This window comes from Dendrobates tinctorius, unplaced genomic scaffold (assembly GCF_039654945.1).
Source record: "Dendrobates tinctorius isolate UK_male_01 unplaced genomic scaffold, ASM3965494v1 ptg000071l, whole genome shotgun sequence".
Lineage (NCBI taxonomy): Eukaryota > Metazoa > Chordata > Amphibia > Anura > Dendrobatidae > Dendrobates > Dendrobates tinctorius.
The window spans coordinates 3,130,784-3,154,216 of NW_027361739.1; the positions used below are offsets into that span (position 1 = coordinate 3,130,784).

A 23,433-nucleotide genomic window follows, 5' to 3' on the forward strand; every position below is an offset into this window, starting at 1 on the left:
TCACTACCTCCTGTCACCAACAGAGGGACAACAGAAGGAGAACTCTCAACTGGTGGAGCAGAAAATGAGCTCATAACACACACCCATGTCCACGCCCCAGTGGTTGGTACTGTGGGCACACTGACTGGTACTGAGGAAAAGAAAGAACGGAGAGAGAGAAAAAAGAAAACAGAGAGAGAAAGAAAGAAAAGAGAGAGAAAGAACAGAGAGAAAGAAAGAAAGCAAGAACAGAGAGAGAAAGAAAGAACAAAGTTAAAGAAAGAACAGAGAGAAATAACAGAGAGAAAGGAAGAACAAAGAGAAAGAGGGGAAAGAATAGAAAGAGAGAGAAAGAAACAAACAAAGAACTGAGAGATAGAGAAAGAAAGAGGGGAAAGAGAAAGAAAGAACAAAAAGAGAAAAAGGAAAAATGAACAGAGAGAGAGAAAGAAAGAACAGAGAAAGAAAGAACAGAGAGAGAAAGAAAGAAAGAATAGAAAGAGAAAGGAAGAACAGAGAAAGAAAGAATAGAAAGAAAGGAAGAACAGAGAAAGAGGAAAAAGAGAAAGAAAGAACAAAAAGAGAGAAAGGAAGAACGAACAGAGAGAAAAGAAAGAACAGAGAGCAAAAGAAAGAACAGACAGAGGGAAAGAAAGGGGAAAGAACAGAGAGAGAAACAAAGAAAGAGCAGAGAGAGTGAAAGAAGGGAAAGAAAGAACAGAGAGAGAAAAAAAGAATATATATAGAGAAAGATGAACAGAGTGAAAGAAAGAGGGGAAAGAAAGAACAGAGAGAAAGAACAGAGAGAAAGAAAGAGGGAAAGAAATAACAGAGAAAGAATGAAAGAAACAAAGAAAGAACGGAGAGAGAGATAGAAAGAAAGAGGGGAAAGAAAGAACAAAGAGAGAAAGAAAGAGGGGAAAGAAGGAAAGAACAAAGAGAAAGAAACAAAGAAAGAACAGAGAGAGACAGAAAGAGAAGAAAGAGATAGGAGAGAGAAAGAAAAAACAGAAAGAAAGAATGGACAGAGAGAGAAAGAAAGAGGGGAAGAAAGAACAGAGAGGGAAAGAATGAAAGAAACAAAGAAAGAATAGAGAGAGAAAAAGAGGGGAAGGAAAGAAAGGGGAAAGAACAGAGAGAGAGAAAAACAAAGAAAGAGCAGAGAGAGTGAAAGAAGGGAAAGAAAGAACAGAGAGAGAAAGAAAGAATATATATAGAGAGAAAGATGAACAGAGTGAAAGAAAGAGGGGAAAGAAGGAAAGAACAAAGAGAAAGAAAGAAACAAAGAAAGAACAGAGAGAGACAGAAAGAGAAGAAAGAGATAGGAGAGAGAAAGAAAAAACAGAAAGAAAGAATGGACAGAGAGAAAGAAAGAGGGGTACGAAAGAACAGTGAGGGAAAGAATGAAAGAAAAAGAAAGAATAGAGAGAGAAACAGAGGGGAAGGAAAGAAAGGGGAAAGAACAGAGAGAGAGAAAGAAACAAAGAAAGAGCAGAGAGAGTGAAAGAAGGGAAAAAAAACAGAGAGAGAGAATATATATAGAGAGAAAGATGAACAGAGTGAAAGAAAGGGGAAAGAAAGAACAGAGAGAAATAACAGAGAAAGAATGAAAGAAGCAAAGAAAGAACGGAGAGAGAGATAGAAAGAAAGAGGGGAAAGAAAGAACAGAGAGAAAGAAAGAGGGGAAAGAAGGAAAGAACAAAGAGAAAGAAAGAAACAAAGAAAGAACAGAGAGAGACAGAAAGAGAAGAAAGAGATAGGAGAGAGAAAGAAAAAACAGAAAGAAAGAATGGACAGAGAGAGAAAGAAAGAGGGGAAGAAAGAACAGAGAGGGAAAGAATGAAAGAAACAAAAAGAATAGAGAGAAAAAGAGGGGAAGGAAAGAACAGAGAAAAAAAGGGAAAGAAAGAACAGAGAGAGAAAGGAAGAACAGAGAGTGGAAAGAAAGAAAGAACAGAAAGAGAGAGAAAGGAGCAGCAAAGAAGCAAAGAAAGAACAGAGAGAGAAAGAAAGACGAAAGAAAGGAGAGAAAGAAAGGAGAGAAAGAAAGAACAGAGAGAAAGAAAGAGAGAAAGAGGGGAAATAAAAAAAAGAACAGAGAGAGCGAAAGAACAGAGAGAGAAAGGAAGAACAGAGAGAGAAAGAAAGAGGGGAAAGAAAGAACAGAGAGAGATAGGAAGAACAGAGAGAGAAAGAAAGAACAGAAAAAGAGAAAGAAAGAACAGAAAGAGAGAGAAAGAAAGAGAAGAAAGAAAAGAGAGAAAGAGGGAAAAGAAAGAACAGAGAGAAAGAAAGAACAAACAAAGAGAAAGAGGGGGAAAAAGAACAGAGAGAAAAAGAGGGGAAGGAAGAAAGAACAGAGAGAAAGAATGAGGGGAAACAAAGAACAGAGAGAGAAAGAAAGAGAAAGAAAGAACAGAGGGAGAAAAAGAACAGAGAGAAAGAAAGAACAGAGAGAAAGAGGGGAAAGAGAACAGAGAGAGAAGGAAAGAGGGGAAGAAAGAACAGAAAGAGAAAGAAAGAAAGAAAAAAGAAAGAAAGGAGAGAGAAAGAAAGCAGAGAGAGAAAAAGGGGAAAGAAAGAAAGAACAGAGAGAAAGAAAGAACAGAGAGGAAGAAAGAGGGGAAAGAAAGAGCAGAGAGAGAGAACAGAGAGAAAGGAAGAACAGAGAGAAAGAAAGAACAGAGAGAAAGGAAGAACAGAGAGAAAGGAAGAACAGAGAGAAAGGAAGAGGGGAAAGAAAGAAAGAGCAGAGAGAGAAAGGAAGAGGGGAAAGAAAGAAAGAGCAGAGAGAGAAAGAAAGAGGGGAAAGAAATAACAGAGAGAACAGAGAGAAAAAGGAAGAACAGAGAGAGAAAGAAACAAAGAACAGAAAGAGAAAAAGAAAGAATCAAAGAAAGAACAGAGAGAGAGAAAGAAAGAGAAGAAAGATAGGAGATAGAGAAAGAAAGAACGAACAGAGAGAGAAAGGAAAAACAGATATAGAGAAAGAAAGAGGGGAAAGAAAGAACAGAGAGAGAGAAAGAGAGGGGAAAGAAAGAACAGATAGAGAGGAAAGAAAGAACAGCAAGAGAGAAAGAACAGAGAGAGAAAGAAATAAAGAGCAAACAGAGAGAAAGAAAGAACAGAGAGAAAAAGAAAGAACAGAGAGAAAGAAAGAACATAGAGAAAGAACATAGAGATAAAGAGAGGACAGAGAGAGAAAGAAAGAACAGAGAGAGAAAGAAAGGGGAGGGAAAGAAAGAACAGAAAGAAAAAAAGAAAGAACAAGGGAAAAGAAAGAAAGAACAGAGAGAGAAAGAAAGAGGGGAAAGAAAGAACAGAGAGAACAGAGAGAGAAAGGAAGAACAGAGAGAAAGAAAGAAAAATAGAAAAAAGAACAGAAAGAGAGAGAGAAAGAAAGAACAGAAAGAGAGAAAGAAAGAACAGAAAGAGAGAAAGAAAGAACAGAAAGAACGAACAGAGAGAGAACGAAAGAACAGAGAAAAAGGAAGAACAGAGAGAGAAAGAAAGAACAGAGAGAGAAAGAAGGAAAATGACCAGAGAGAGAAAGAAAGAGGTGGGAAAGAAAAAACAGAGATAAAGAAATAAAAAGAAAGAACGAGGGGAAAGAAAAAGAACAGAGAGAGAAAGAAAGAGGGAAAGAAAGAAAGATCAGAGAGAGAGAAAGAAAGAACAGAGAGAGGGGAAAGAAAGAATAGCGAGAGAGAAAGAAAGAACAGAGAGAGAAAGAAATAAAGAACGAACAGAGAGAAAGAAACAACAGAGAGAGAAAGAAAGAAAGAACAGAGAGATAAAGAGAGGACAGAGAGAGAAAGAAAGAACAGAGAGAGAAAGAAAAAAACAGAAAGAAAGGGGAGGGAAAAAAGAACAGAGAGAAAGAAAAAAAGAAAGAACGAGGGAAAAGAAAGAAAGAACAGAGAGAGAGAAAGAAAGAGGGGAAAGAAAGAACAGAGAGAGAACAGAGAGAGAAAGGAAGAACAGAGAGAAAGAAAGAAAAATAGAAAAAAAGAATGAGAGAGAAAGAAAGAACAGAACGAACGAACAGAGAGAACGAAAGAACAGAGAGAAAAAGGAAGAACAGAGAGGAAAGAAAGAACAGCGAGAGAGAAAGAAAAAAAGAACAGAGCAAGAAAGAAACAGAGAGAGAAAGAAAGAACAGAAAGATAAAGAGAACAGAGAAAGAAAGAAAGAAAGGGGTGGGAAAGAAAAAACAGAGATAAAGAAATAAAAAAAGAAAGAACAAGGGGAAATAAAGAAAGAACAGAGAGAAAGAAAGAGGGAAAGAAAGAAAGAACAGAGAGAGAAAAAGAAAGAAAGAAAGAACAGAGAGCAAAAGAAAGAAAGAACAGAGAGAGAGAAAGCAAGGGGGAGAGAAAATGAAAGAAAGAAACAAAAGAAAAAAACCTCAAACTATATACCTATTTGAAACCAAAAACAAGAGACACAAAAACAATAAGAACAAAATTGTCCTTCAGGAAGAACCAATCTGGAAGGCTCTAATTCCTTAGTGGGGAAAGTTTGTGTATGAATCCCATTGGAGGCATTCCTTGGCATAACAACACTATTCCCAGAAGGAAAATAATCTCATGTGATATGAGTCCATAAAGTAGTAGACAAGTGAGAAAACCTGTGGAAAGAAGAATAATAAGCAGTACAGTACAATACATTGACCAAATAATCAAGAAGTGTAGAAAGGCCTTATAACAAGGTGAGTAAATATATTGGGCAGGTCTCTCCGTTGTATCATCCCTTCTCTGACGAGGACCCAGGGTCTTGAGAGTTGGAGATTCTATGGCGGTCAGGTATCCTGTAGTAGGACAGGAAATCTCTTCCTTCTTTAGGTGAGAATAGGACGGTCGTCTTTCCTTTGTAGATTATCAATAGTTTAAGTGGGAAGTCACATTTATAGGGGATATTATTTTCCCTCAAGGTGGAAGTGACTGGCTTAAAAGACTTTCTTCCTTCAATCGTTTCCTTTGAAAGATCTGTAAATAGCTGAAGGTGAGCATAGGGTTCTGGAAAACCTCCTTGATCTTTAACCGATTGTTGAATTTTTTCCTTAATCTTGAAGAAGTGTACCCTTTAGATGGTATCTCTAGGTAGATCTCTAGGTAGATCTTTATCGATACTCCGTGGTTTGGGAAGTCTGTGGATCCTATCTATGATGAGATCTTGGTCTGTAAGTGTCGGTAGTAATTTTTTGAAAATTGTCTTGACGAAGTCTTCTAGTTTATTCGGTGAGATAGATTCTTGTATTCCTGTTATTTTCAAGTTGTTTCGCCTGTTCCTGTCTTCTATATCCGCAACTTTAATTTTAAGTCTGTGAAATTCAGATTTGAGGTCATGGGTGTCTTTTGATAAATCATCAGTGTAGTGTGTTCTTCCACTACAGTTAGCCGTTTTTCGTGGTTGTCTAACCTGCTGCTAAATTTATCCAAGGTGGACTGTAAAATTTTATTTTGGTTTTCAAATGATTGAGACATACTGGACGTCATTTTCTGGGCAAAAGTATCCATGAAAGAGTGTATGGATATAACATCCAGATTTTGGGAAGGAGAAGGATTGGTGTTATCCATCTTAAATTTTGACCTTTCCGGCAAAAAGTTTGGTGAATTATCTCCAGACTCAGGACTTGAAGCGTCGGCTGGCGATGTGAATTTTTCAGAAGTTTTAACAGGATTTTTCCTTTTTGATGAGAGAGATGTATCCATGACCTCTTTATGAGGAGATCTGGCCTTAAATGGGTTAACGATATCCACTTGATCTTTAAAGTGAGAACTGTAAGGCTGAGTTCACACGTGGCGTTTTTTTCGCGTTTCCGCGGCTGTTTTAACCGCGCGATTTTGCCGCGAAAACGCGAAAAATAAGCATCCCATGCATTCCTATGGGATTCCGCAATGCTGTGCTAATGCTGCGGTTTTTACCGCGGCGGAATCGCTTCGCGGTAAAAACCGCAGCATGCTCATTAATTTGCGGAATCGCGGCGATCCCGCACCCATAGGAATGCATTGCTCTGCTTACTTCCCGCATGTGGCTGTGCACACCATGCGAAAAGTAAGCAGAACAATTGCGGATGGTACCCACGGTCCGGAGGAGAGGAGACTGTCCTCCGGGCTTTGGGTACCATATCCCTGTAAAAAATAGAATTTAAAAATAAAAAATATTGTTATTCTCACCCTCCGACGTCCCGCGCAGTCTTTCCGCTTCTCTTCACGCTCCCGTTCCCAGTAGTCCTTTGCGAAAATGCCCGCGATGGCGTCCGTTCTCGCGGGATCGCGAAGTCTCGCGGTCATTCGCGCGACGTCATCGCGAATAACCGCGAGACATCGCGATCCCGCGAGAACGGACGTCATCGCGGGCATTTTCGCAAAGGATTACTGGGAACGGATGCGCGGGACATCGGAGGGTGAGAATAACACCATTTTTTATTTTTTTTTTACATTTTATCTTTTACTACTGATGCTCCATAGGCGGCCTCAGTAGTAAAAAGTTGGTCACACTCGTCAAACACTATGTTTGACGAGTGTGACCAACCTGTCAATCAGTTCTCCAAGCGATGCTACAGATCGCTTGGAGAACGCTAGCATTTTGCAAGCTAAATACGCTTGCAAAATGCTAGTTTTTCCGCGGGAATTTAAAATGCGATTTTCCCGCGGACTGGAATTCCGGAATTCTCGCGGTAATTTCCGCGAGAGTTCCGGTACGTGTGCACTTAGCCTAAGAATCCTGAAATTTTTGTGCTTTTTGAGGAGTCGTATTAGACCCTTTCGTTGATTTGGACACTGGAGTAGCCTCGTGACTAATCTTGTGCCCTTTTTTTTTAATCCTGCCTTGCAGGAATTATATTAGAGAGAATTGATATTATTGGTGATGTTAATACTGAATAAACGTTAAAAATATAGAAAATTCTTGTGTCTTCCTATGCCTTTTTATAAAAGGGACCGTGAGGAATGAGATACACCACAGAATCAGATGGCACTTTTAATATTGTATGATGCATACAGTAAAATCCTAGTCTTCACGCATGGCTCAGTGACGTCAGTCCCTGCTCATAAAATATGCAACAGGGGAGCCGGCAGCTGATACACGGCACCGCTGAAGAAAGGCAGATCACCCCAGTGGAGCCGCACAGCAGCGGTGGGGAGCGGAGGTAACATAGAAATAGACACAAATCACAAACTATTTTGTGTCTTTCCGCCTCACAGATCTGTTATGACAGGAAAATGGCGTACTTGAGATAGGACGCTGAGATGAAAGAGATCCCTCCGCAGCCGTTATAGCTCCCGCAGCCTCGCACAAAGCAGGGGAATATAGCTAAATTAGGACACCCTGGGACTTCCAAAGGGTCTAAAACAGACAAGAGGAGATTCCCAAAAAAAAAAAAGTCAATGTCTTTTAATTATGCAACGAGAGAAATCCTGTCAGATTAGGCACAGAGTGGGGACTATTTTGTATCCTTCCGCCAATCAGCTGGTATATGACAGGATTTTTGTAAAAAAAATATCTCCAAAAGACAATAAAAATCTTTAAAATGTGGTAGACAAGCGTGGAGATACTTTTTCTGAGGACAAGGACAGCCAGTGGGTAATGGAGGGAGCAGGGAAAGGATTTTTTCACTCATGGTTCAAAATGGTGTCACCTTGCAGTAAAATGGTGGGAAAAGGCCTCAGATTTCAAAAATGTCTTTAATGTCCAAAGCTCAGACAAGGGGTATCAGAATGTAATTCTGAGTAACAAGAAAACAATCCTTCCGTGGGTTATCGGAGAGCGATTTTCTTTTGCTTTATTTGTCGCTTTAGGAGATGCCTCCTCAGAGATCCTGAGCCGTGCGTGTTACACCATCACCAGCTCAGGCCACGCGCAGCCTGGGAAGAAAGAATCTGTAGCAGTAGGCAGTGGTCAACTGTGTCAAAGACAGAGGACAGGTCAAGAAAGAGGAGGATGGAAAACTGTCTGTTAGCTTTGGCTGTGAGTAAGTCATTAGTAATTTTGGTCAGGGCAGTTTCAGTGGAGTAATGGGGGCGGAAGCCAGATTGCAGGATGTCAAGGAGAGAGTTAGATGAGAGGTGAGAGGAAAGTTGAGCATGGACATGCTGTTCAAGGAGTTTGGAAACAAATGGGAGCAGTGATATGGGGCGATAACTGGGCATAGCAGTTGGGTCAAGGTTTGATTTTTTGAGGATGGGTGTTATGGTGGCAAGTTTGAAGGCAGAGGGGAAGGTGCCAGAAGTTAGGGATATGTTGAAGAGATGGGTTAGGGTTAGAATGATCAGGTTAGTGAGGTTGGGGAGCAGGTGTGAAGGGATGGGGTCAAGTGCACAAGTGGTGAGGCATGATTTGGAAAGGAGATGAGTAAGCTCTCCTTCAGTGATGTTGGAGAGGGAGGTTATTAGGGAAGGGCAGAGGTCTGGTATGTGGAGCGGTTGAACTGTAAAGGTTTGCCTTGTTTGGTCAATCTTGTTTTTGAAGTAAGTAGCAAAGTCCTCAGCAGAGATGAGGGGAGTTGGAGGTGGCAGTGGTGGGCGGAGGAGAGAGTTGAATGTGCTGAACAGTTGTTTTGGGTTGTGGGATAATGAAGAGACAAGGTTTGTGAAATAGGTCTGTTTAGCACAGGTGAGGGCTGATTTAAAGGCTAGTGTAGCTTGTTTGAAAGCAGTGAAGTCATCTGGCAGGCGTGTTTTCTTCCAACGCCGCTTCGCGACCCTGGATGCTTGTCGAAGTTTTTTGGTGAGGTTGTTGTGCCAGGGTTGCCTATTGGTTTGTTGCACTTTGCCATGCATGAGAGGAGCGACTGAGTCTATGGCTGATGTGAGGGTGGTATTGTAGAAAGCGGTGGCACGATCCGTGTTGTGTAGTGAAGATATGGAGGACAGAGGTAGAAGAGAGTCTGAGAGTCAGTGGATGTCTAGGTGTGCGAGGTTTCTGAGAGGATGTGCTAGTGGCTGGACTTGGGGGGCAGGTGAGCAGGACAAGGATGAGAAGGTGAGAAGATGGTGGTCAGATAGGGGGAAGGGAGAGGTTGTGAGATTAAATAGAGAACAATTAACTGTAACACCTGTATATACAATATATAACTGAGAAGCCACAATTTGCAAAAGGTTCTGTCGCAGCTGATCCTCCCTTACAAAAGGCAATTGCCCAGATTAGAGCATGCCCAGAAAACACATCTATACAAACAAACAGAATCTTAGTTTCTGCTTGTGCACATGTGAAGAATTGAAAGTAGGAATCTAATATTAAGCCTAGTGGCCATGGTAAAAAAAAGCAAAATAAATGTGATATGATAATAACATGAAGTTTGCGAATGCTGTATGCTGAAAAACAGTCCCACATCATGATATTCCCACCTCCAAACTTCACTGTTGGCGTGGTGTTTTTAGGCAGATATATGGTGTCTTTTGACCTCCAAACATGGTGTGTATTATGACATCCAAAGAGTTCAATTTTGGTCTTATCTGTTCAGACAATATTCTCCCAGTATTTCACCGGCTTGTCTAAATGTTTTTGAGGAAACCTTAAACCTGCTTGAACATGCTTTTTGTTGAGCAATGGAGTCTTGTGTGGTGAGCGTGTGTACACGCCATGGAGATTGAGTACCTTACTTATTAGTATCTTCGAGATGGGAACACCCCTTTCATTTATGGACATCTATGGGTTGATTTCTTTGCCTGTATGGATTGGATCATTTGTTACAGACATGTGAGGAAAACTTCATGTCAATAGCACCTTTAGAAATATATTTACTTTACTTAGAAAATTGGTGACGTGTTCAATACTTATTTCACCTGCTGTTGTTACATATGTATACTGATCTATTAAAAAAAAAAATCACATTTTTTAAAAAATCCATTTAAATAGAGAAACTTGATTTAAACAATAGGTCATTGTCTGATGACATACTCCTGTTACAGAATATGCATTCCCATATCCAGATCAGATGTTGTTGACTATCAGCTGATCAGAGTACATGGATGAGACTATTTCTAAGGCTGGTATGCAATATCCACCTAGTCATTTTCACAAGGGTCAGGAAAGCTGATATATGATGGTCCAAGTAATGTGCAGAGCCATTATAGCCATCCCCATGTCTGCCAGTAACATAAGAGAATTGCGATTATAATCACTTCTTTTTCTTATTACATATTAGCAATATTGTATGGTTTTACCAGTTTCATCTTGCAGGACCAATCTAAGTTTGACAAGACTGAAAAGATAATATATTGTGGTTATCTCAATTCAAAGTTCAGACCAACTTACTTTTTACAGGACAGAAACCCCATTTTTCATCTCTGCCATAGTCAACAGTGGTTGCGCACCAAAGATGTCCGTCTTCCCGTGCCGTTCTAGTGCAGCTGTAGAACCATTCATTGTTGTACTTAAAAGGGATTGCACAGGGGCGACCATTGGAATTTCCTTGAATAGTGTAAATATCTAGATAAAGAAAGAGAAGATTATATACATAGTTTAATAACACTCCAAGAACAGAGTCAACGAGGAAGATTAGTCAATGCAGAAAGGAAGGAAAAGCTGACCAAAGGAGTATTAAACCATTGCTCAGTGCAGAGCTAGGAGAATCGAATCGCAGTACTCCGGTCTATCAGCCAGGTCAGCAATCTGTAACAACTGGACAGGAGGCGTGCAAATCTCCTTCCCACCTTGCATTCCTGGCTTTCTTTTGATTTTCCAGGCTGGCGTGACATCATCATTGTGGTATGACGCACACATGATGTCGTGCTAGCCTGGCCAATCAAAAGAAGAGTCGAGAATGGAAGGTGGGAAGGAGATTTGCAGGCCTCCTGTCCAGTGGTCACAGATTGCTGACCCGGCCCAGGACCATCTTTACTCATGGGGCCGATGGGCACTTTCCGTGACCTAGTAGTGTGCGACCTCTTTCACCAATAAAGCATTCTTGTGGGATGGAACGGCTGACCAGCTTGGGGACTTCATGAGCATTTTAAATGATAATAGCTTTAATATTCGACTCACATATGTGTCTGATGCTAGGACTGTGGACTTCCTGGACGTGCGTCTGGATGTTGATTCTGACCTGCGCATCCAGACGGACGTGTTCAGGAAGCCCACATCTGTTAATTCTTTGCTACATGCCACCTCTGCTCATGATCCAGCCACCATTAGGGCCATCCCGGTCGGACAGTTTCTCAGGATGCGGCGAATATGCTCTACGGATAATCTTTTTGAAAAACAAGCCTTAGATTTGAAACATCGTTTTTTGGCACGCGGCTACAGCCGGAGGAATATCAAATTTGGCTATGACAGGGCTAGACACACTCCATGAGGCAGTTTATTACACCCTGTGAAGAGAAATAAGGACAGAGTAGGAGATGGACCAATTCGGTTCATATCCACTCAATCATGACTGGCACAATATGCGCGCCATACTGAATAAGCACTGGTCAGTCCTTGGGACGGATCCTACCCTGGGGCCCATCCTGGGTCGCAACCCCTCCGTGATGCCTCACAGATCCAAAAATCGTCATGATTTATTGGTCCAAAGCCACTATGTCCCATCTCCTAGCAACTTTTTTGGTACCAGAGGTCCCCTTTGTGGTTCATTCTCGTGTGGTCACTGTCTTGCCTGCGCCAATGTCCTGCGCTGCTCCACCTTCTGCTCATCAGACGGGACAAGGGAGTTCCAAATTAGAAAAATAATTTCTTGTGGGACCTCGAATGCAATTTACTACGCCACGTGCCCGTGTCCGAAGATATATGTCGGTTTGACAACAAGAGAGCTTAGGATTCGTGTACGGGAGCATGTGTGGGACATTGTATATGTATTTTCTGTTAATTGCGATTGATGTATTTGTGGCTTTTAATGCACATATTATGATAAGCTCTTTGCATTGTAATATATTTTTGATTTCCACATATAACTATGTTTCCTTGTTGACCCATATATTGGTTATGTACCCTGCTATTTAAATATATACAATATCATGTGGCCGTGCACATTGCTGTGTGGTGGCTGGCGTCCTGCTGACAGATGGGTGTCTCTATGCCTTGCGCTTGCGTGCTGGCCTCCTGACCGGCGCTCAGTGCATTGCATGACATCCGTTCTGAGCTGCAGGACCTGCAGTCCACACGGCGCATGCGCCGCTAGCGCCGCATCTATTGGCTGATCCTGGTCATGTGACCAGGGTCAGGGGGTATTTTAAGATCCTGCGGAGACCTATTTACTATCTCCTCTTGATAAAGTGGCTCTGTGTGCCGCGAAACATGCGTCGGGGGCATCCTGCCAGGCGTTCTATCTCCTCCCACCCCCTCTGGTAAGCTCCCACATTTTGATTCATTATCTGGATTTATTGCCAACCCTGAACACACGACATGTACTCCTGGGATGATTTGAGAGGGTTATATATTTCTCCCTCATTTTTGTGTTTGCCCCCAGGACTATATATGTGTATCTCCTGCCACTGGGTGCTACATAGGAGGGCGATTATCCAACCTTTACAGACACATCTGTGGGGCCTATTAGTATCAGGGGGTTTATCCACCTTGGTTGGAGGAGTGGGTTTTTGTGGGCATGATTGTCATCTGCATTAATTGGCACTTTATATGATCTAAATAATAAAATTATGTACTTTTTTGCAATTCATCGTTTGCTCCTTGTTGTCTCCGGTGTACAATTGATTGTGGGAGGTGATGTGGCCTTTGCCTGAGGTGGACATATTTGTCTGATTCCACCTTCTGGCATTGCAGCAGCCCTCATGGGATTCCTGTTATTACTTTCCGTGACCTAGTAGTGTGCGACCTCTTTCACCAACATAGCATAGAAGAGATTTTTATCTCAGCTAACAGAGGTCAGATGAGATTCCTGGTTCAACCGTCCTCTGCCCCACAGGCAAACTGTGAAATGGTAGCATATTACGCCGGGGGGGGGTCAGAGCAGAGAAAAAGGAGCAGTCTCTTCACTATTGAATGTGCTCGAAGCCTAATATATTTGGACTCCCCTTCTGCCACCAGGTGAAAAACCCTTTCAGCAGAAATGAAACGTAATGATTTGAATGGAGCAGAGAAGAGGCATCTTTGTTGCCACAACTCTTCTTAAAACCTATCTTAAGAAAACTAGAGACAAATTTAAAAAAATATGAATTCAAAGCCAGGGGTATGTGTCCAGATACAGATTACCGTGATGAGAAAAAACGGGAATGAAAACGAAGTGTGCATCTTAGTGGAAATAATAATGATGAATCAATAGAAGAGGTCCTCTCAGTAAAAGTGAAAAGTTCAAGGTGGAAACTTTCCTCCCCATTCTGGACACTCTAATCTTTGAACTGACAAAACACGAAAATGTTATCTAGCAGGGGTCAATTTAAAGCAATCCTTAGCTGGATGCCAGATTCTCAGTTACCAAATCCGGAGAATCACTTGGCACAAGTGGCTAGAACTCAAAAAAAGAAAAAGGAATAGTCAGCCTACCAAAACCTCTATTGATTCCTTGTATCCAGACCAACTCCCCGCACGGATCCAGGCAGAGCAACTAGTGAAGTGCAAAAAAAAAAAAGGGAAAAATCCAGCGTGGAATGGCTAAAAAATGATTTTATTCATTAGTTACGGTACTTTAAAAAGGGAAACAATTCCACATAATCATACAGGCAGCTATAGCTCCATGAGGACAGATCAACGCGTTTCGACGTGAGTCTTTGTCAAGATCTGACTCAAAGTCAGAACTAGGATCTAAAAACGGCGTGCCTCCCTGTGGTATACACCACCTGACTGTGATTAAATTAGCATATGCAAAAATACACCTGATAAAAACAAATGAAGTAGCAAACATAAAACTTAAAGAATAATACAAACAGACTATTATCCTATAAATGTTTTTGACAAATTAATAGATAAAGTGAAATGGAAATGCAAGGTATAACACATATAAGTTTCAATATTGTTTAATTAAATCGCATCTAGCGTTCATGCCAAGAGGGGTACGAGTACCCAATATGAAAATCCAATAGGATTCTCTATTAAATAATTTTCGTTTGTGGTTGCCTCCTCTATGAGGTTTAAAAACCTTTTCAATGCCACTAAACTTAAAAGAATCCAAATTACCATTATGTAACCTTAGGGTTAACCGCATCTGAAAGATGCCATCTAATGCGAATCTTTAAAGGACAGGTTATACACCATATATATTGTAAATTACACTTAGTACATTGAATGATATAAACAACATTAAATGTATTGCTATTGATATAATTTTTTATAGCTAAAACCGTTGCATTATGTATAGATGAAAAACTTTGTGTTATCACAGCATATTGACATGCTTTACATTTGTTGGCTCCGCATTTGTAAAAACCTTTTGTATTCAACCAGTTAGTAGTTTTACAATTGACATCTGAGTTACTGGAAAAAAAAAGCTGGGAGATAAAAGATTACCTAAAGTTGGTGCTTTTTTTTAGCTGAAAAACGTATATTGTTATTTATCACTGTTTTTAAATTGTTGTCTAAGTTTAACATATATATATATATATATACGCCTTATCCTGTCTGTCTGTAACTGAAATCCCGCTGCGCTGACTGGTCACGGCCGCCAGGCCCCCGCCAGGCCGCAACCAATCAGCAACAGGTGCAGTGTGCAGGCGCAGTCCGCAATTAGCAGGACGCACGCCACCGCTACCGTGCCATCGGGAGATCAGCGGTGCTAGCCACTGATCTGCCGACGGTTGCCGCAGGTCATCTCCGGGCGCACGGGCATCAGCGGCGACGCAGCCGGAGATGCTCGGCGCTAGCTGGTACCCAGGGTCCAGAGGAGAAAAGATTCCTTTGGACCCTCGGTACCATAAACGTGTAAAAAATAGAATTAAAATAAAAAATAGTGAACTACTCACCTACCGACGGCCCCCGGAATCTGTCCCTCCTCTCCACGCTGCCGGCATCTTCCGTTCCCAGTACTGCTTTGCGCGAGATACCGCTGATGACGTCGCGCTCTCGCGAGAGGACGTCATTAGCGGTATTTCGTGCAAAGCAGTACTGGGAACGGAAGATGCCGGCAGCGTGGAGAGGAGGGACAGATTCCGGGGGCCGTCGGATGGTAAGTATATCACATTTTTTATTTTAATCTGCCGCTGGCCATATTCTAGAGTACCCGATGCTTTAGAATCAGGCCAGCAGCTAGTGGGAAGATATTTCTTAATGATAGAAATAATATTAGTAAATTGAGGACTATATTTTGTCCTGAAAGTAACTGAATTGTTAGAAATATTATTATTTTTAGAATTTTTTTGCATCAAAAGTTCGCTTCTATCACGCTGTGAAACCTTTTTTATTGCTTTATTCAAATTATGGCTAAAATAGCCTCGTTGCATTAATTTATGTGTTTTTACCACTTCATCTGCAAAAATTTCAGTATTGGAGCAATTACGTTTCAATCTTCTAAATTCACTATAAGGTAAGTTATTTATTACATGATTTTGCGTTTAATATAGAGTTACATGCAGTTGGTTTAATAAAGGGGGGTATTGATTATAGAATGATCAATTCTGTTACCACATAGGTGAAGTAGTTGTGGTTGAGTAAAAAATCCACTGCCAAAATGAGAAAATCCTTAGTCTCCCTATTGTACAAACTGTATGTGTCCAGATGATATGAGAGACATTTGAGTGCCACATTGTGAGGAAATTAAGGATATAGGCTAACTACATCACATGACAGCCAGGTATAATGTTCCTTCCAAAAAAAAATGTCAAAAATCGTAATATATTCAGTGTCACTGATGAAACTTGGAATCTCCTGCACTAGGGGCTGTAAATGAGAGTCCTCCCATGCTCCTAAATGTTCTCCTATTGATCCAATTCCAGACACTATGAGTCTTATGGGAGGTGGAAAAAAATCCCTTGTGTATCTTGGGAAAAGCGTGATATAAAAGGTGTCATTGGATATTACACAAATAGTACTCAATTTTTTTTAATCAAAAATCCTCATGTGAAAACCCTCTTGAATGATGTTGTATAACTCCAAGTTATATTCAGTAGTCGGACTGGAAGAAATTTCTTTATAAACGTTTTTATTTTCCAAATCTGATAGAATTAGTTTTTGGTATAGTCCAACATTCATAAGGACAACAGTGCCGCCTTTGTCTGACTTTCCTTTGATTAAATCTTTGCTATTTTTTAAATCTTCCAGAAAGATCGGCATTAATAGAACCACCAGTCTGGAATTTAACCAGTTAGCCCTGTTTCACACATCCGTTTTTTGTGTCCGCCAAACGGATCCGTTTCCGTTTTTGCCGCTAACGGATGCTAACGGATCCGTTTGGATCCATTTTTTTGACGGATCCGAGGTAGCCGCTAATGCAAGTCTATGGGAAAAAAAACGGATCCGCCAAAAACATGGTGGATTCGTTTTTTAACGGAAAACGACGGATTTGGACGGATTTAAAAAAACGGAAGTGTGATTGTTTGTGAAGCACAAATTTCCCTACTAAGTTAAGTTCTAGGCTTCTCCCCTACCAATGAATTTAATCTTTTTAACACGTTGCTAGATGTGAACAAGTTTGCTCGCAACTTAACCGTCAAATGTCGTTTTCTTGCACAAGATCAAGCAGAGCATGGCCATCTTAATAGGGATCAAGATGATTTTTTTGATACAATTAAATCTTTTGAGGAGCAAAAAATGCTGCTACATCTCAATGCATTGAGAAAAGACTATCACTGACTTTATCTCTGCGAATGATAAAATTATCACAAGCAATCCATTTTTGTACCCCTTATAGTCAAGAGCACCTGTTCTAGATCAATTTCAGGATCTAGTAGAAAGAGATCTAGCTGCATTAAAGAAAGAAATTAAGGATAATAGTAATTACAAAAATATCTTGACATTGAAAGAAAAATTCAGCTTTGGATGAATTAAAAAATAATAAAGATTTAATCATAAGAAAGTCAGACAAAGGCAGCACTGTTGTCCTCATGAATGCTGGACTATACAAAAAACTAATTCTATCAGATTTGGAAAATGAAAACGTTTATAATGCAATTTCTTCCAATCCGACTACTGAATATAACTTGGAGTTATACAGCATCATTCAAGAGGGCTTTCGCATGAGGATTTTTTTATTTAAAAAATTGTGGACTATTTTCCCTAGGGACTTTTTCCACCTCCCATGAGACTGATAGTGTCTGGAATTGGATCAATAGGAAAACATTTAGGAGCATGAATGGACTCACATTTACAGCCCCTAATGCAGGAGATTCCAAGTTTCATCAGAGACACTAAATATATTACAACGATTTTTGACTAATTTTTTACGATGTACAATACAAAATAATATTGTGGTACCGTGTTAGCCAGAAAAATAGATGTAAATACTTATGTCCCCCCCAAAAAAAATTGAGAAAAGTATTCAAGGAGTGATACCTTTATTGGCTAACCAGGGAAATTATATTTTCAAGCAAACTTTCAGAGCTCAAAAGGCCCCTTCATCAGGCTAGATTACTTATAATTTAGCCTGATGAAGGGGCCTTTTGAGCTCTGAAAGCTTGCTTGAAAATATACTTAATAATAATAATCTTTATTTTTATATAGCGCTAACATATTCCGCAGCGCTTTACAGTTTGCACACATTTTCATCACTGTCCCCGATGGGGCTCACAATCTATATTCCCTATCAGTATGTCTTCGGAGTGTGGGAGGAAACCGGAGTGCCCGGAGGAAACCCACGCAAACACGGGGAGAACATACAAACTCCTTGCAGATGTTGTCCTTGGTGGGATTCGAACCCAGGACTCCAGCGCTGCAGGGCTGCAGCGCTAACCACTGAGCCACCGTGCTGCCCCTACTTTCTCTGGTTAGCCAATAAAGGTATCACACCTTGAATACTTTTCTCTATTTTTTTGGGGGGGGGACATAAGTATTTACATCTGACTAGTTTTTTGGAAAGAACATTATACCTGGCTGTCATGTGATGTAGTTAGCCAATATCCTTCAATTCCTCACAATGTGGCATTCAAATGTCTCTCATATCATCTGGACACACACAGTTTGTACAATATGGAGACTAAGGATTTTCTCATTATGGCAGTGGATTTTTTATTCAAACACAATTACTTCACCTTTGATGGTAGATTCTTTTTACAAACTAGTGGTATGAGTATGGGGGATAAGATTTCCCCCTTTTTGGCAAATTTAGTAATGTCCCGCTGGGAAGAATTATTTCTGTATAATGAAGACAATTTATTTAGTGGTAAAATTGTTTGGTATGGTCGCTATATCAACGACCTTTTGTTTGTTTGGGGGGCACTCACAATGATACCATTGATCTGATAAATTTCAATAATAATCAGTTCAACTTAAAATTTACCCATCATTTTGATGAGACTAAAATTAATTTTCTAGATTTGACCTTATGTGGTAACAGAATTGATCATTCTATAATCATTTCCCCCTTTATTAAACCAACTGCATGTAATTCTATATTAACCTCAAAATCATGTCACCCCCACATGTAATAAATAACTTTCCTTACGATGAATTTATAAGATTGGAACGTAATTGTTCCAATACAGAAATTTATGCAGATGAAGTGGTAAAAACACGTAACAAATTTTTGCAACGAGGCTATTCTAGCCATAATTTGAATAAAGCAAAAGAAAAAGTTTCACAGTGTGATAGAAGCGAACTTTTGATACAAAAAAAATCCTAAAAATAATTATGCTTCTAACAATTCAGTTACTTTCACGACACAATATAGTCCTCAATGTACTAATATTATTTCTATCATTAAGAAATATCTTCCCATGTTAAACGTAGACAACAATTTAAAAAGTTACATCGGCCTCTGCAGTTTCCAGACATTTTTTATACGTTCATAATGGTAATTTGGATTCTTTTAAGTTTAGTGGTATTGAAAAGGTTTTTAAACCTCATAGAGGAGGCAACCACAAACGAAAATTATTGAATAGAGAATCCTATTGGATTTTCACATTAGGTACTCGTACCCCTCTTGGTATGAACGCAAGATGTGATTTAATTAAACAATATTGAAACCTACATGTGTTATACCTTGCATTTCTATTTCACTTTACTTACTAGATTTGTCAAAATCATTTATAGGATAATAGTCTGTGTAACACACCCTGCCGGCATCACTGCATGGCCTCCCATCCCCCACACACCAACTTACTCACTGCTCCAGGCCTTGCTGTGTGTTCTGTCTGCTGCCGGCTCCTTGCTGTGTGCCTCTTGATTCCTGCCTGCCCTCTGCTTCCTGGCTGTGTGCATAGGGGGCAGCGCCAAAACTCTCTGGTTCTTATGGAATCAGGGTGCACCTGTCTAATGTGTCCCTGGTCAATTACCAAGATGCCTCTAGTATTTAGGGCAGCTCCACCTGGTGGAAGCTGCCTGTGCAATATCTTAACTCAGTGTCTTGCTGCTGAGTTGCCAGGTCCTGTCCTATGTTTCGCCTTCTACGGAGGCTTGATTCCTAGCTTTGCCCTGTACCTGTCTGCCCTCCAGGAGGCAGAATATCCTGGTCTCTGTGCTACTGCTCCTTGCCTTGTCTCATACCAGTGTCTTTGTTCCTGTACCTTGTCTCGTACCGTTGCCTTGTCTGAACTCAGTCCTACCTCTGTCTCTCAGTCTCCTTGTCTGTGGCTCCTTTCCCTGCTGTGTCTTTCCTTGTGTCCTCTTGCGGCTCTGCTTGTGCTTCGCACTCTTGCAGTTCTGCCTGTGCTCCGTACTCTTGCGGTTCTGCTTTTGTTCTGCTTCTGCTGCTGCAGAACCTCTTGCTGCTATTTGCAGCTTCTCTCCGCAGTCTTGCGATTCTCTCTGTGTTAACAGGTCCAAACCTGTCCCTTCATACTCCACTCCTTCCTGCCAGTACCCGTACCTGCAACTCATGTGTGAACAGGTCAAAACCTATTCCTTCATACTCCACTCCTTCCTGCCAGTCCCAGTACCTGCTGTGTGAACAGGTCTCTACCTAGTCCATACACCACTCCTTCCTGCCCATGTCCCTGTGTCTCAGCCATGCCCGCCTGCCAGTGTCTCAGCCGTGCCCGCCTGCCAGTGTCTCAGCCGTGCCCGCCTGCCTGTGTCTCAGCCGTGCTCGCCTGCCAGTGTCTCAGCCGTGCCCACCTGCCAGTGTCTCAGCCGTGCTCACCTGCCTGTCTGTCAGTCGCATCTGTCCTAACGTTCTGTTCCCTAGTGGGATAAGCAGCCACAGCCAGACACCACCCTGGAGTGGCACCTGGCAGCTACCTGCCGTACAAGCTTGACCTCACCATCGGAGGCTCCAGTGAAGACTGAGGTAGATGCATTAGTTACGCCCCTTCCAGGGTAGTCTGGTTAGTGGCACAGTGGGTCCATAACCCCCTGGCTCACGCCCACCAGTCAGGGTGTGAGCGTGACAGTCTGTTTGTATTATTCTTTACATGTTTTATGTTTGCTACTTCATTTGTTTTTATCAGGTGTATTTTTGCATATGCTAATTTAATCACAGTCAGGTGGTGCATACCACAGGGAGGCACGCTATTTTCAGATCGTAGTTCTGACATTGAGTCAGATCTTGACAAACACCCACGTCGAAACGCGTTGATCTGTCCTCATGGAGTTATAGCTGCCTGTATGATCATGTGGAATTGTTTCCCTTTTTAAAGTAACTACTGAATAAAATCATTTTTTTAGCCATTCCATTCCAAACTGGATTTTTCCCTTTTTTTTTTCACTTAAGAAGCTGGAACTGTTACAGTTGTGTCCAAAAGTATTGACACCCCTGCAATTTTGTCAGATAATACTCAGTTTCTTACTGAAAATGATTGCAAACACAAACTCTTTGGTATTATTATCTTCATTTAATTTGTCGTAAATGAAAAAACACAAAAGAGAATGAAGCAAAAAGCAAAACATTGACCATTTCACACAAAACTCCAAAAATGGGCCAGACAAAAGTAGTAGCACCCTCAGCCTAATACTTGGTTGCACAACCTTTAGCCAAAATAACTGGGACCACCCGCTTCTGGTAACCATCAATGAGATTTTTACAATGCTCTGCTGGAATTTTAGACCATTCTTCTTTGGCAAACTGCTCCAGGCCCCTGATATTTGAAGGGTGCCTTCTCCAAACTGCCATTTTTAGATCTCTCCACAGGTGTTCTATGAGACTCAGGTCTGGACTCATTGCTGGCCACCTTAGAAGTCTCCAGTGCTTTCTCTCAAACCATTTTCTAGTGCTTTTTGAAGTGTGTTTTTGGTCATTGCCCTGCTGGAAGACCCATGACCTCTGAGGGAGACCCAGCTTTCTCACACTGGGCCCTACATTATGCTGCAAAATTTGTTGGTAGTCTTCAGACTTCATATGCCATGCACACGGTCAAGCAGTCCAGTGCCAGAGGCAGCAAAGCAACCCCAAAACATCAGGGAACCTCCGCCATGTTTGACTGTAGGGACAGTGTTCTTTTCTTTGAATGCCTCTTTTTTTCTCCTGTAAACTCTATGTTGATGCCTTTGCCCAAAAAGCTCTACTTTTGTCTCATGTGACCAGAGAACATTCTTCCAAAACGTCATAGGCTTTTTCATGTAAACTTTGGCAAACTCCAGCCTGGCTATTTTATGTCTCGGGGTAAGAAGTGGGGTCTTCCTGGGTCTCCTACCATACAGTCCCTTTTCATTCAGACGCCGACGGATAGTACGGGTTGACACTGTTGTACCCTCGGAATGCAGGGCAGCTTGAACTTGTTTGGATGTTAGTCGAGGTTCTTTATCCAACATCCGCACAATCTTGCGTTGAAATCTCTTGTCAATTTTTCTTTTCCGTCCACATCTAGGGAGGTTAGCCACAGTGCCACGGGCTTCAATCTTCTTGATGACACTGCGCACGGTAGACACAGGAACATTCAGGTCTTTGGAGATGGACTTGTAGCCTTGAGATTGCTCATGCTTCCTCACAATTTGGTTTCTCAAGTCCTCAGACAGTTCTTTGGTCTTCTTTCTTTTCTCCATGCTCAATGTGGTACACACAAGGACACAGGACAGAGGTTGAGTCAACTTTAATCCATGTCAACTGACTGCAAGTGTGATTTAGTTATTGCCAACACCTGTTAGGTGCCACAGGTAAGTTACAGGTGCTGTTAATTACACAAATTAGAGAAGCATCACATGATTTTTCGAACAGTGCCAATACTTTTGTCCACCCTCTTTTTTATGTTTGGTGTGGAATTATATCCAATTTGGCTTTAGGACAATTCTTTTTGTGTTTTTTCAATTAAGACAAATTAAATGAAGATAATAATACCAAAGAATATGTGTTTGCAATCATTTTCAGGAAGAAACTGAGTATTATCTGACAGAATTGCAGGGGTGTCAATACTTTCGGCCACAACTGTATGTGTTTTGGAGCTACATACAACAATTACCCCAAAAGTATTACCTTTGCTTAAATTAGCACGTTTGGCCCTTGCCAAACGTGCTAATATAAGCAAGGGTAATACTTTTGGGAAATAATCTTTGGCAAATAATCTAATTGGCTTTACGCATATTAAAGCTGAAATGCTGATATGAGGGAATCCATATTTCTTGACACTGATGAAACATCCATCTGCCCTTTTCTGAATCACCAGTAATGTCCATTTGTTGAAAGACATATGACTTTGGGTTTTCATTGGCTGTAAGCCATAATCATCAATATTAACAGAAATAAACACGTGAAATAGGTCACTCTGTTTGTAATGACTATATAATATATGAGTTTCACATTTTTTATTGAAGAAGAGAATAAATTAACTTTTAGATGATATTCTAATTTAGTGAGAAGCACCTGTATATGAAGAAAATGTGTTGTCATTTGAGCAGGTACAGCTTAAATTCCAGAGTCCGAGGTCCCAGATCTTTAGGTAGCTTCAAGGCAGCGCTTCAGTCACATTTACCCAAACTGAATGCCAATGATTGTATATCATTTCCCTTAATTGGTATTCTTAAATCCCAAGGTCTGCAAGGTCTGATATCCAGCTTATGTACATATTTGCTATTGATGGGCTTAAACTCAACGGTAAAAGGAAAAGTGGAGACTCTTAAAGGGAATCTGTCATCCTTTTTTTCGGCTTGCAGCTGCCGGCATAGACATTGGGGGCTTATCTACAGCATTCTGTAATGCTGTAGATAAGCCTCCGATGTAACCTGAAAGATAAGAAAAACACATTATATTATACCCACTGGCGTGAGCTGTCCTGTCCTGTGGGCTTTGCGGTCCGGTGCCTCCCTTCTTCATGCGATGACATCCTCTTCTCCCGTCCTGCAATGGCTGCGGCGCAAGCGCACTGCTCTGCCCTGTTGAGGGCAGAGCAGAATTCTGCAGTGTGCAGGCGCCGACCTCTCCAGACGCCTGCGCACTGCAGGACTCTGCTCTGCCCTCAACAGGGCAGAGCAGTGCGCTTGCGCCGCAGCCATTACAGGACGGGAGAAGAGGACGTAATCACATGAAGGGAGGCGTCGGACCGGACC

At 41.2% G+C, this 23,433-nt stretch overlaps 1 protein-coding gene across 2 annotated transcripts in view; it reads right to left on the reverse strand.

The window, feature by feature from the left end:
• The window catches only part of MRC2 (mannose receptor C-type 2), a 183,580-nt gene that overhangs the window by 83,303 nt on the left and 76,844 nt on the right, over positions 1-23,433 (reverse strand). For both annotated transcript variants that reach the window (XM_073582332.1, XM_073582333.1), the window contains exon 3: positions 10,240-10,413. In XM_073582332.1, coding sequence (XP_073438433.1) covers positions 10,240-10,413 — 174 coding nt within the window. The remainder of the gene's footprint in view (positions 1-10,239; positions 10,414-23,433) is intronic.